This window comes from Calidris pugnax, unplaced genomic scaffold, assembly GCF_001431845.1.
Source record: "Calidris pugnax isolate Ruff unplaced genomic scaffold, ASM143184v1 scaffold81, whole genome shotgun sequence".
Taxonomy (NCBI): domain Eukaryota; kingdom Metazoa; phylum Chordata; class Aves; order Charadriiformes; family Scolopacidae; genus Calidris; species Calidris pugnax.
In genome coordinates this window covers 12,130,495-12,142,858 of record NW_015090880.1, presented here as the reverse complement: position 1 = coordinate 12,142,858, position 12,364 = coordinate 12,130,495, and the positions used below count along the sequence as shown (strand labels likewise).

The window sequence follows — 12,364 nt, the reverse complement described above, 5'->3', positions numbered from 1 at the left end:
GACTCCACCCCACTACTGTGGAGAAGAAACAATCAAAGGAAAAACACCCAGCTTTGCAGAAATCAGTATCAGAATTGCAAAAATCAAAGTTAATACTTAGCTTTATGTCAGATGCATCCATACAAAGAACAATACCCATTGACAAACTGACCAAAAAAAAAAAAAAGCTTTATTAACCCTTTTGCACCAGCAGGTGCCCATTGCCAGCAATGGAGTTCAAGCCAAGTGATCCAATTTTCGGCCCCAAGAGGTTAGCACTTTACATTCACTTACAAAGCTGAGTGAGGTACATTTTCAGAAGTAGAAAGATTCGGTTCAAGTCCCATAAAAAGATGGAGTGTTCCTTGGCCATTTTAACAGATGAAGAACTGGTATGGTCCTTGAGGACAGAATAATGCAGGCATTGGGAGCTCGAGGTGTCTCAGCTTCCAGGAAGAACACGATGACCACTAGCACAAGACCCAGCAGTCCCCGTTCAGCGTGATTCCTACTCAACCTTTTTACCTCTTAGGAGTGGACTCTGTGCTGCAGTCACAGCTACCAGGCAGAAGATCTCACCTACCAATTAGTTTGGCTTGGAAACCCAACCTGAGGGGGTTAGGAGATTCCCTGGACATAAGCTGTAAACTCAGGTTGAAAGGAACAGAGAGACCTCAATGCTCAGTTAAGCTAAAGATAGAAAAATAAAACTGGTTCAACCAGAGGATAAAATACTGCCTACAAATCGGGATCTGAAGTCGAATGTAACCTGTATACTTCTTTCTCCTCCCCAAGTCTTTAACCAAAAAAGCATTTATCTAGACACATACATAGTTCAAAAGGCACAGGAAGTAAAAGCATTTCTGAATGACCTCGTGTGAATTCAACATCAGTATAACTGTAAAATAAATAAATATGTGCAAGATTAGAAAGATCACAACGTTCTTCTGCATGACATATCTTACTTTGTAAAAAAATTACACATACGTGCATACACACACACCTCATTGAGAATAAAAAACAGTACATACACCCTTTTATCAAACTCCTATACATAATTTTATAGGCATTCAGTACATCACCATAAGAAACATTTAAATTACTACCTTAAAACGTAACCAAAGGTGTGGTTTTTTTTTCCTATACAACCCTATACTTATTTAGTTGTCTGCAATCCAGTAAGTACAGTACATACAACATCTCCCCCTGCCCCCAAGAGAAACTGCAGTTTTTCAGTGGGGCAAATCTTCCCAGGTAACAATTCTTTTCCTCTCATAAAATACTCTGAGAACTGCATATTCTGTAAACCAGCCGGAAGCTCCACGTGCATGTGACACTGGGATAGCAATGAAGAACAAGTGTTAACAGTGTTCAATTGAGAGGGAAAGAAACCAACATCAAAATAAAAAAATAGTGGCCAGCTTACAGGTAACTTGGCAGCAGTTGATAAATGAGAGAAAATCAAGGTGCTTAAATTTACATGACAGTCAACATTCCTCCCAAAAAAAGGGAACACAAAGATAAAACAACCTCTCTCAGATACTGTTGGGCTCTCAGCTATACACTTACAGTCAGCACAGTTCTATTGCAGTTTTCTTTTTCAAGTTTTGCTGGAAGAATTCAGCAAAATATTTGGGACGCAGGAGCAAGGAAAGGGAGAAACTCAACATGAGCTACAAACTGATTCACAGCTAAGTTAACATTTAGAATCTAGCTTTCTAAAACAAAGATTTCAGAGCATCTCATTTCCATGGCATAGGATATTAATTTTGTTACCTGTGGCACTTTATTCCAGTTTTCTGCCAAAACTGGGGCCGAAAACATTCTTCTTTTGTGTAGCAAAAATACTTGCAAATTTTAGCTCTTAATTCCTCGATGCCACTGGCTCCAGCAGGAGACCAACGGAAGAAAAGTTTTAACTGTTATAGGTAGGATTATAAATTTGTACTTGTTAGCTGTAGAATACTTGCTTTCCTGTGAAAACAGTAACTATTACCTCAGTTTGAAGTTTAATACAGTACTTCTCCCTGAACAACACTGTACAGCAGTCTGCCTTGGGCTCTCCAACCGCGAGGCAGACAGGGTATCTTACACAGGCACATCAAGTGGGATTGACTTTTTTTACAAAAATCTTTCAGCTGCAACTGTCCTTAGCAAATTGCAAAGTGTGCAACCACAATCCAGTACTCCCAGTTTTCATATTTTCCTTGGGAAAAGACCCACAGTTATCTCACTCTGTCAAGACATGATTGCCCAATTTGTTTTCAAGTAGCTGTTCTTAATAATGGTCATTCCAGATCCTGTAAGTTTATTGTGCTTCCAGTGAACTGAGAGTTATCAGAACCTGCATCATCTTCAGTGGAATTGTGTGGTTCCTGTTAAAGCAAACAGAGAGCACGAAGAGTTCAGTGATTGCACCTCTAGATGCTTTTAATGCTTATCAGTAAGATTACCTTGACATTTACCCTAGAGCAGAGAAACACTTTGAATGGTTTAAAGAAAACCCAAAGGTCTCCCACTGTGGGGATCTGCTCAAACTGTGCCGCTCCAGTTTTCCCTTTGGAACACTTCAGATGAGCATTAATAATGGAGATAAATTTAAGATCACTGACTATTTGCATTTCCTCTATTAACTCTTTGCCATGGCCAATGATCCTACTACTTCTAGGTTTATCATAGTAAGGTGCTCCTCTCAAGTATAAAAGCTTTATTTTCTATCCAGGAGAAGCACACTCAGTAACGATAACTGAATTGCAGAGTTTGTCAAAAGCAAAGCCCCATCTCAAGTATAAAAGCTTTATTTTCTATCCAGAAGCACAGTCAGTAACTGAGTTGCAGTTTGTCAAAACCAAAGCCCCACGTGGTCAAGTAGAAAATATGCTTTATGCACATGCTAATCATTCATTGCTCTTCAGTTCTCAGCTGCTCCTGCTCACGAACATGCAGTTTACTGGAACAGCAGATAACAAAACATTGACACAAGAAGCTATAAGAAGTTTTCTGTGTTCAAACACCACTGACACTCAGTAGTTAATGTTGGCAAGTAGTGAAACCAAAGACTGTAGAAGCGAGCAGGCGTTTTGATCTGACATCCCCATATGGACACCGATGGCAAGTAGTGAAACCAAAGACTGTAGAAGTGAGCAGGCGTTTTGATCTAACTGACATCCCCATATGGACACTGCTCTGAAATCTAAGCTTAAGGTTTTATTCCCCACTTCCCAGCCTTCCTGTAGCCTGTTGCATATCAATTCCAATCCTCTTTCTTGACCCACATAGTATCTGCAGGATGGGATCAGGAAAACAAGGATGGGGCACTTCAGTAGTAAATGAGTAACATTTCGTTTTCATTACTCAGTAACAGAGGAAGAAAAACAACCACCTATGACATGTCAAAGGTAGGTAACATACACAAGATACATCTTGCAGTGCAGCGCCCTGTTTACTACTTCTTCTAAGTGAAATTAAACTCCCAGTGGAAAACGAGATATTTTCATTAGGCAGAACACCAGCATTCAGAATACACTGTCTTCATTTTCAAGTGAGGCAGTAAAAACCAACAGCTCTGACGTACTGTACCTGAAGTATGTGAACAGGTAAATCCACTGTAAGCTGAGAATGTGACGAGGAGGACTGAGAGCTCAGTTGAAACGGCAAGTCTCCCTCTCCTGGGGAATCATCCTGTGAATGCAGAAACATGATGTGATGTTTGTAAGACCCCCAAGAATCTCTGCACATCATGGCAAACTTCACTCAGCCTCACAAAAATCTGATAAAGCTACTGCACCTCATTAGTAAGGCCTAGATCCACAAAGATATGGGGAAAGCTAACTGCCACTTCAATCTGAACCCAGCTCACTGTACAACATACTATCCCATCATAATCAACTCTGAAAAACTACAAGATCTGAAAAGGGAGGGAGGGAGAAATGGTTCATCTTCCAACAAACATAACACTCCAAAATATGTGACAATTTTCATTATGTTGTGTGAAGCTGATACTCAACATAAAGGTTGCACCCGTGAGAAAACCAGAAAGAGGGAAAACTCTGCCCATTGCTTCCTCCATACTGTATGTTGTTAGGAATAAAGTGGAATTAACATATCCTCTTCTCTGGATACTACAGATATATACCTGGCCAAAAACATACTACCCACTAGGCTCCACTATCAGCCCACACAGATGACTAGGTATTTTTAGAAAAAAAACCTTAAGCTTTATTTCAACAGTTTAGAGAAGTAGGAATTTAGGCTGAAACTTCATTTTGCAAGAACCTTTTCATGTCAGTCTCACTTATCTTGTAAATGAGAGAGAAGTGGAGTAATGTAAGAATTTGGGGGTGGTGTCAACAAAGATAAAGACTGGAGGAAAAAGTCATATTCCCATGCAAGCCCTAAGGTAGGAGTCCTTTGCTTTTGGAAGAACAATTACCCCATACTTTGGGACAGGAATGTAGCATCTGTTTTCCTGCTCTCATAACTGCCTCTCCAACCAGGAAAATCTTAAGCCCTTCAAAGTTCACAACTCTTACGTGCAAAATGCAAGTTTGCTAAAAGTCTTAGTTTCATCACAGAGTTTCCTGCATCAAATGTATCCAGCCTCAGAAGCTTACAGGATGTTTCAGTGCCCATACATTCAAGACTGGAGTGATTATTAGTACTAAACCAAATATAAATATCTTACCCATTTCCACAATGCATCTGTTTGGGCCCCCAGCAGTTGTATGATTGACCCAGCTGTTTTCAGGCATTTCTAGACCTCTGTAAAGCCAGTTTCACACAAACATCCCAGGAAAGTGCTTCTTGCAGGCAATTGCCCTAATGGACATGGTACATACTGCAGATTTCAAGATCCCATCTAGGGGCAGCAGTACCCAAGTTCACAGATAGTCAGATTCTTCCATAAATGTGCCAGTTTGGGTAACAGAGAAGATGAGCATGTTTTTCCTTCTCAGCTCTTACCTGAAGAAGCTGAATTTGCACATACTGGGCTCCAGTGGCAGGGTCCCTTATGGTCAGCCCTCCATTTGGCAGAACTATGTTGCCACCCAGTCGACTGCCCGGATTGGATGACGAAAAGTTGGTAGGGCTTACTTTACCACCCTTGCTTTTCCTCTGACTAGAGCCAGATGCCCCTAGAAGAGAGAAATTTTCATATTTAGATGATCAGAAACAATTCACCCAAGTTTCCCACTAGTATTTTTCAATTTTATGCAGCTATTTACACTACACAGCAATGCCTAGAACAGTGCAATATAATTAAGCAGAAACTACTAAAAACCAATGACAATCAGCTGATGAACTCCAACTGCTGACCGAGCATCTTTTTATATGAATGCTATTAAAACCACATCACAAATTGCTAAGCTTAGGGCTCTCCCCTGTGGTAGCACAGAAATATCAGCATATTTGTGGAGTTATAGAAAGAAATTAGGAAGTAGAACTGCATTTTCTATTTTTAATTTTGCAACTCATTTCCTGAGAAATCATGTACATAATTTTTCCAAACTGTAAAAAGGGCATAGTGAAGCTCATCTACTTCCAGAAGGATTTCAAGGACTGTTAGGTAGAATGGGCTACAGAAGTACAGCTATGAGAACTGTAAGCATTATTCAGCTTAAAAGAAGATGAACCAGCTGCTTGTGTCACAAGCTGAAAACCAATAACCTAATCAAAATCAATGTAAGGATACAATCTTGTCAGCTGTTTCAGGCTGGTTTTTTTCTTTATTTTTTTTTTTAAATTTACAGTAAATAAAAGCCTTGGATAAGTTATTTTTAAACACCGAATTTCCCTCTACATTCATTCAACCTAGTTAAACCAATTAGAAATACAAGACTTTTTAGACCACTTTTGAGAAGCACGTAGTAGCATCAGGGCAATAGCTGGTGGAAGTGGACAAACTGGGAGCCTTGAGCAGAAACAGAAATAGGAATTTTCTGAGGTCGTTTTAGGAGACATGCAGACTAAGTGCAATCATCTTTTTAAACTAACATCCAAAAGACATGTTTGATGTTACATGCACATTTGATGATGCAAGGACACTAGAACCAGCTTCATAAAGCAGATATCCTTCCATGTGATGATTCACTGAACCAGACAGAATTTGCTCAGGTATTGCCTTTTAGAAATACAGAAACATGACAGTGCTCAATTCGGAACTAGTCTCTTAACTCACCTTAAAAATTACGACCTTGATTTTCAGAGATGGAAGGTATTAAGAGACAGCAAAGGAGAACTAAACTATATAGATATGTGTGATATTCCACCCCAGCCCCAAGGGTAGACACAACTCAAACGTTCAAGCTCATGGAGGTCTAGTGAGCCACAGACCACGTTTGATCTGACAAAGTAACGGGTGTCTAATTCACATCAGACAGCTCTGAGTCAAACTACAGTTTAAGAGAAAGAGGATACAGCTGAAATAGTGACCTAAACCTCGCCCTGCACAAAAACTCCCTACATGGCTAAAATCTAAGGGAGAGGTTTGAGAAAGAAATAAAGAGCTAAGAAATAAATTCATTAACACTGTATACACACTGTTACTAAGTAAACCATGGAAGCAAAACAAATCCAGCTGATGTCTTCATTGTACTGAGTAAAAGAGAACCTATTAGGTAAGACCAAAGGCATAAACAACAGAAAGCAAAGTGACCTCAATATTATTTCTTTTAATAAGAAAATAAAAAGTAGATGAAGAGATGAAGGGGTAGTGTTTTGTTAACAATCATGAAGCATACGGTGCAGATTTCTTTGTAAACTTACCTTGATTTTGGTATTCCACAGAATGTTATTATCCTGAGTAACAGATGATACACCACACAAATAATTATTTTAACTAGCAATAAACTGGATGGGATATTTGAGAATGTGCTCAGGTAACTGCTCCTATTTCACTACCAAAACCCCTAAATAATTGTATTTATTAAACTTAAAAAAAAATTAACGGCTTCTCACCTGTGCTGTTCCCATTCCCTTTTTGTTTTCTTTTCTTGGCCAGCTGAATGGCTCTGTAGTCTGTTCTCGCAGACCCACTGCTCTCCTAGTAAAAAAAAAACAAAACAAAAAAACCCCAAAACAAAACAAAACAAAACAACAAAAAAAAAAGCCAAGAGATGCAAAGTTTTTTGAATGCAAGAACATTCAAAAAGACCATCAGACTAATGAGTTCTCAGTTGCACTTATCTTTTACACCGCAAACACCAATTTCTTGTTTCCCATGCTCTTCTGATTAGAGTTTCAGCAAATTCCCTGTATGTACTTATCTGGAGTTCAACAGAAAAGGAAGTTGGCTCCACATTTCTAAGTGTTCAGATTTGAACAGGGTAAACATTTACTTTGTAATGTAAATAAACAGTTAAGTCTGCAATACCATAGTAAAGCAGAAGGAGGAAAGTACTTAAAAGGAATGAGGACTGAGATGAAAATGTTGCAGTTACTCTCCCAGCCCAAATATTTCCCTGGAATGAAATGCACAAGACACACCACCTCTTCTTGGGTATTCTTGTAAATTCCGTTTCACCCTCAGACAGACGGCCACTTATTTGTTAATCCCTCATTTTTGAAAGGTTCTCCCTTAACTCTCCCCACCAGAATTCCAGTATTTCTTAAAAGAACTTATCACCACACTGGATCTACTCTGACAACACATAATTCAATATAACATTCTGTATCCTTCACCAAAAAAAGCCAAAATGCACAATCTGGAACAAAGGTCTCCCTATAAGATATAACAGCAATGGATATCCCCAGAGTCAGGGTGTCACAGTCACACAGGGGTAAAACAAATATAGTTATTGCGTACCAAAAATGAGCTGCCAGTCACTGGGCCAAGATCCATTTCTTTCTGTGCACTGTAGCTCCCTGGAGGGTTGGAGAAGACAAACTGCGTCACGACTTTGCTGCCCTCTTGTTGACCAACAACGTCGGAGCCAGGAAGCAAATTCCGATCCACTTTAGTTGGCGTTAGTAACTCAGGCACGGCGGTGCTGCCCAGGCTGCTAGAAGGAGTCAAAGTGGCTGTGTCGATTGTTAAATTATTGCTGGACGTCAAACCGTGCACATCCTGACTGGAATTCCTCACCGACAGAGAGGCTAGCGAGCCCAAGGCCTCTGCGTTGACAGTCTGCACGTCATCCAAATTTAAAGTGCTTTGCTGTAGAACTGTGGCGCTGGTTCCCAGCAAGAGAGAACTGTCCAGGCTCTGTGGCATATCGCTGCTGGCCACCAGTATCAAGGGATCGACGGCCTGGCTCAAAGAGCTGTTACTGACGGGCAGGTTTCCTCCCAGCGTCGAACCCACCGAAGCAACATCGATAGTGACAATTCCAGAGTTCACCAGCGCCATGTCCGTCGCAATTCCAGAATTGTTACTAGACACGTTGGAGAACAGGGAAACCAGATCTATGTTGCTGAGATCGCTCTGTCCCGGACTCGTGAGCTCGCTGCTGGGTGTGAGGGAGCTGGTTGCTTCGAGCTGAGTTAGGAGATCTGGAAGAGAAGGGTTTGGTTGTAAGACAGACCTTTCAACAGACAACGGGGAGGAAAAATACGAATGGTCAAGGGAGGAAGCTCAAAACTCTAGATTCTGAGCCCACTGAAACGACCCGGATTCTCTGAAAGCAGATTTAAGCAAAAGAAGCTTAATGAAGTAAGTTCACTCCTTTACTGAGAAATTTCAATCACAAAAGCACTTGCCAAAAGATAACACTAAGGTGGTCCAGACTAAGTTAGGTTGTAGAAGAGGGGGGAAAGGAGTGCTTTTAGTCATCACTCGTATTTTACAGGTGGCATGGAAAACAACAAGCTCTGCTTCATTCAAAAACGCTGCAATTTCTCACAATTTCACACAGGTCAAGCTCAAGTTTCACTTTCCAACACTCAATTACAGGTCCCACGTAAACTTTTAGGGAGGGACAACCAACTGCAGTCTTGGTGAAGATTCTGCTATTCATACCAACGGGACTTGGATTTCAACATCAGTAAATACACGTTTTCCTTAATAAAACGTTTTAGTTTTTCCATTGCACCTCCTATAGTTTGAAACAAACAACTTTACCTGGGCTGAAGTTATGCTGTTTGACCATGTGCGTCTTCATACTGTGTTTGGAAGTGAACAACTTATTACAACTGGATACAGGGCAACGAGTTTTTAATGAGTCCACATCCTGAAGATGTTTTTTGGAGTGAATATACAGACTACTTCGTGCTGAAAATTTTGCACAACAACCTGCAAGAAGATATAAAAGGCTTTAAAGTTTCATTCAACTTCAATTTGATGTTCATATTTATTATCTTAATGAAACAAATTAGAGTAGCTCTGCAGAACTCTGTCATTTTGCAGCACCTGAATCAGAAGAAAGCCAAAAACCTGTCTGAAGAAGTTCAACAACCTGTTTCTGACAACAAGAAACTCTTAAATCATTCACTGTAATGCACAAGCTTTCCCTGCTATAGCATCTTAAATGTTAACTCTTCATGAAAACTGCTGGCAAACCCGTTAAAAGGGGAAACAATCACCAAGTGGACTTTATGAAACAGAATATTCCAGATCAGACCCAAAATCTTTGTTCCTGGAGTCCTGCTGAAGCGATGGAGGTAGTGCTAAGAAACCCATGGAGCATCAGCGAGGCTCCCATATGACCACAACAGACACCATTCACATGGCCATCCAGCAGCAGAGACTACCACAGCGCTGAACCACTGAACACTCGAGATGACACAACACAACAGTAAAACATGGCCTTGAAGGTGTTGGACAACTTTTCATTACTTCTGATGAATCAAGTGAAAAAGCCGAGCTACAGAAACTGAAAATCAGAAGTAGGATTTTGCAGAATAAAGTAGCCCTGTTCATCATAAAGAGAAAAAAAAAAAAATATAAATTGAGCCAGAGCATGAACCAATGTTTTCTCTGCAATCCATACATCTGAGAGAAATCACTCCAACAGTTACAACGTCTTCTGTTTAGCTTTATCTCTTCAAACTGTTAAAAGACTCACTAAATTGTTCTAATCCTGTAATAAGCTTACATTTGGGGAAAAAGCACAGAATCTTCAGCCAACATAGACACCGACTCCAGTTAACACACACAAGAGTGGAACAATACCTTCTACGGGACACTCAAATGGCTTTGTACCAAGGTGAGTTATACTGTGGCCTTTCAAGTGTTCTGCTCTTGTGAAGGACTTCCCACAGCCTTCTACAGGGCACATAAACCTCCTGTCATCTTCGTGTTTCCTACAAGGGAAGGAAATTACTGTTAGAATGATTAAATCCACTGCTGCTTAAGTACTGGAATTAAAACAAACAAACAGCAAGTGACTTAGGACAGAATAACCAGAAATGGCTACCTTTTATGTCTCAGCAGCTTGGACATACTAGTGAAAGACCAGCCACAACCTTCGAAGTCACAGATAAAAGGCCTTTCACCTTAAGCAAAGAAAAGTTACGTTAATAATATAATACAGAAACACATACCACTACTGAAAAATCTGAAAAGCTGCTTAAATTGAATTAATTTAAGACAAGAAGACTCAACCACCCTCTCCTGCAATTCACTGCAGAGCTCTGTGATGCCCCATCCCTCTCGTACAATCTGAGCCTTCTTTAACTCAAGGCCACTGCATCTTCCCTAAGCATCAGTGAGCACAGGTAATTATCAATCCATCTCATACTAACGAGCTATCTTGAAGATGCTCCAATAACGGCATTATTAAAAACAAGCACAACAGAAATGTTTTTTTCCTGTTTTCTGGACCTGTGGATTACAATACAATTAAGTGTCAAGTGACACTTATGTGAAGTCAGCTTCCATCACGTCTATGAACTTTCACTTAACAAAACTGACACTTTAAACAAACCCAACAAACAAAACCCACACTGTACAGCCATGAAGCCAGGAAAACAGAGGATAGTAGAGAGTACACACAATTATTGTCTTAAAACATTAAAAGGCTGGATTTCAGCTTAGGAGTGGTCCTAGCAAATCAGGAGCACTTGTCTGCATTGAAATTTATCTTCTTGCTGTTCCAAACCTTGGTACATACATTCCACATTCTGAAAGGGGTTTAGCCATTTGTTTTGACCAAGATTAGAATTTACACGATGTTTTGAACGTCTATGAATTTGGGAACAGAGCTGGGATAATTTTCCTGAACAGAGCTCACAAACCAAAAGCTACTTCGCATTTGGCAGGTTCATTCAGCAGACTCCTAGCCCTCAGAAAGCCAAGAATCAAACATTTTCACTGACTCCGAATAACTCCCGTCACCCTTTCTCCCTTCATGATGTTCAGTTTTTCCAGTGAACCAAACTCCATTCCCCACATATATCTTCCATGCACTTCCCCATCTTACAAGTCACCCTCATGAATACCTGTGTGACTCCTCATGTGGATTTTCAGCCGGCAGGCTTTGTCATACTGCTTGTTACAGCCAGGGAACGAACAGGAGAACTGCTCTTGCTCTCTGAAGTGGGCTCGATTATGGGAGAATAACGCACTCACTGTGATAAATGTTCTTTCACAGCCTGGGGAGAGAAGGGAAACAGCACATCAGTTTGCCACAACACTGAATCAGGAAAACTGGATTCTTTTCTCCCTCCCAACTTGTAGTGAGGGACTTCTATGATCCTTTTTTCCGAGATAGTACATCCTGGCACATAGGAAAATCAAACAGTGCAATGCTAAACGACAGTACTCCTAGGGATTACGATTATTTAGAGAAAGTGGGCAACCAAACCACGCACAGCCCAGTTTAGAGCGACCCACTGAAGACTTGTGCTGTGACCTCGGGCGTTTCCCTAAACCACGTGTAAGCGAAGGTGCAGCATCCTCCATCTCCCAAACTTTCCCTCTGGATAATTGAGGTGGCGTGGAGCGGGGAGGTCCTCCTCAAGGCCCTGGGTGCGACCCGGAGGGGATGAAATGGGCGGCGGGGAGGGAAAAAGCGAGCAGAACCACTGGGATCCCACCCATACCCGGGCAAGCTAATGTGTTTTGGGTTTTTTTTTTTGGCAAGTGGAGGGAAGGGAATGAAACCATAGAGCCCCCGAGGCCCCGGCAGCGCCTTACCGGGGAAGTCGCAGCGGTAGGGCCGCTCGGGCTCCAGGTGGCTGCGGCGGCGGTGGGCGGCGAGGCGGGCGGCGCTGGGGAAGCGCTGCCCGCAGGCCTCGCACTTGTGCGCCGCCTCCTGCTCGTGGGCGCGGCTGTGGGCCCGCAGGTTGTAGACGGTGGTGAAACGCTTGGAGCAGCCCGGCGCCGGGCAGGCGAAAGGCCGCAGCTTGTCGTGCGAGTGCAGGTGCCGCCGCAGCTTGTAGGCCGTAGCGAACGACCAGGCGCAGCCCGGTACCGGGCAACCGAAGGGCCGCGCCGCCGTCCCCCCCC

At 41.8% G+C, this 12,364-nt stretch overlaps 1 protein-coding gene across 1 annotated transcript; it reads right to left on the bottom strand.

Moving 5' to 3' along the window:
• Positions 1 to 147: 147 nt before the first annotated feature.
• Positions 148 to 12,359, bottom strand: ZXDC (ZXD family zinc finger C; the record flags this gene model as incomplete). The annotated part of the gene is made up of 10 exons (XM_014946655.1): positions 148 to 2,354; positions 3,559 to 3,660; positions 4,942 to 5,114; positions 6,937 to 7,021; positions 7,784 to 8,469; positions 9,038 to 9,208; positions 10,088 to 10,218; positions 10,332 to 10,410; positions 11,356 to 11,508; positions 12,053 to 12,359. Coding segments are annotated over 10 exons (1,974 nt in total), but the record flags the coding sequence as incomplete, so codon positions are not given.
• Positions 12,360 to 12,364: the final 5 nt, after the last annotated feature.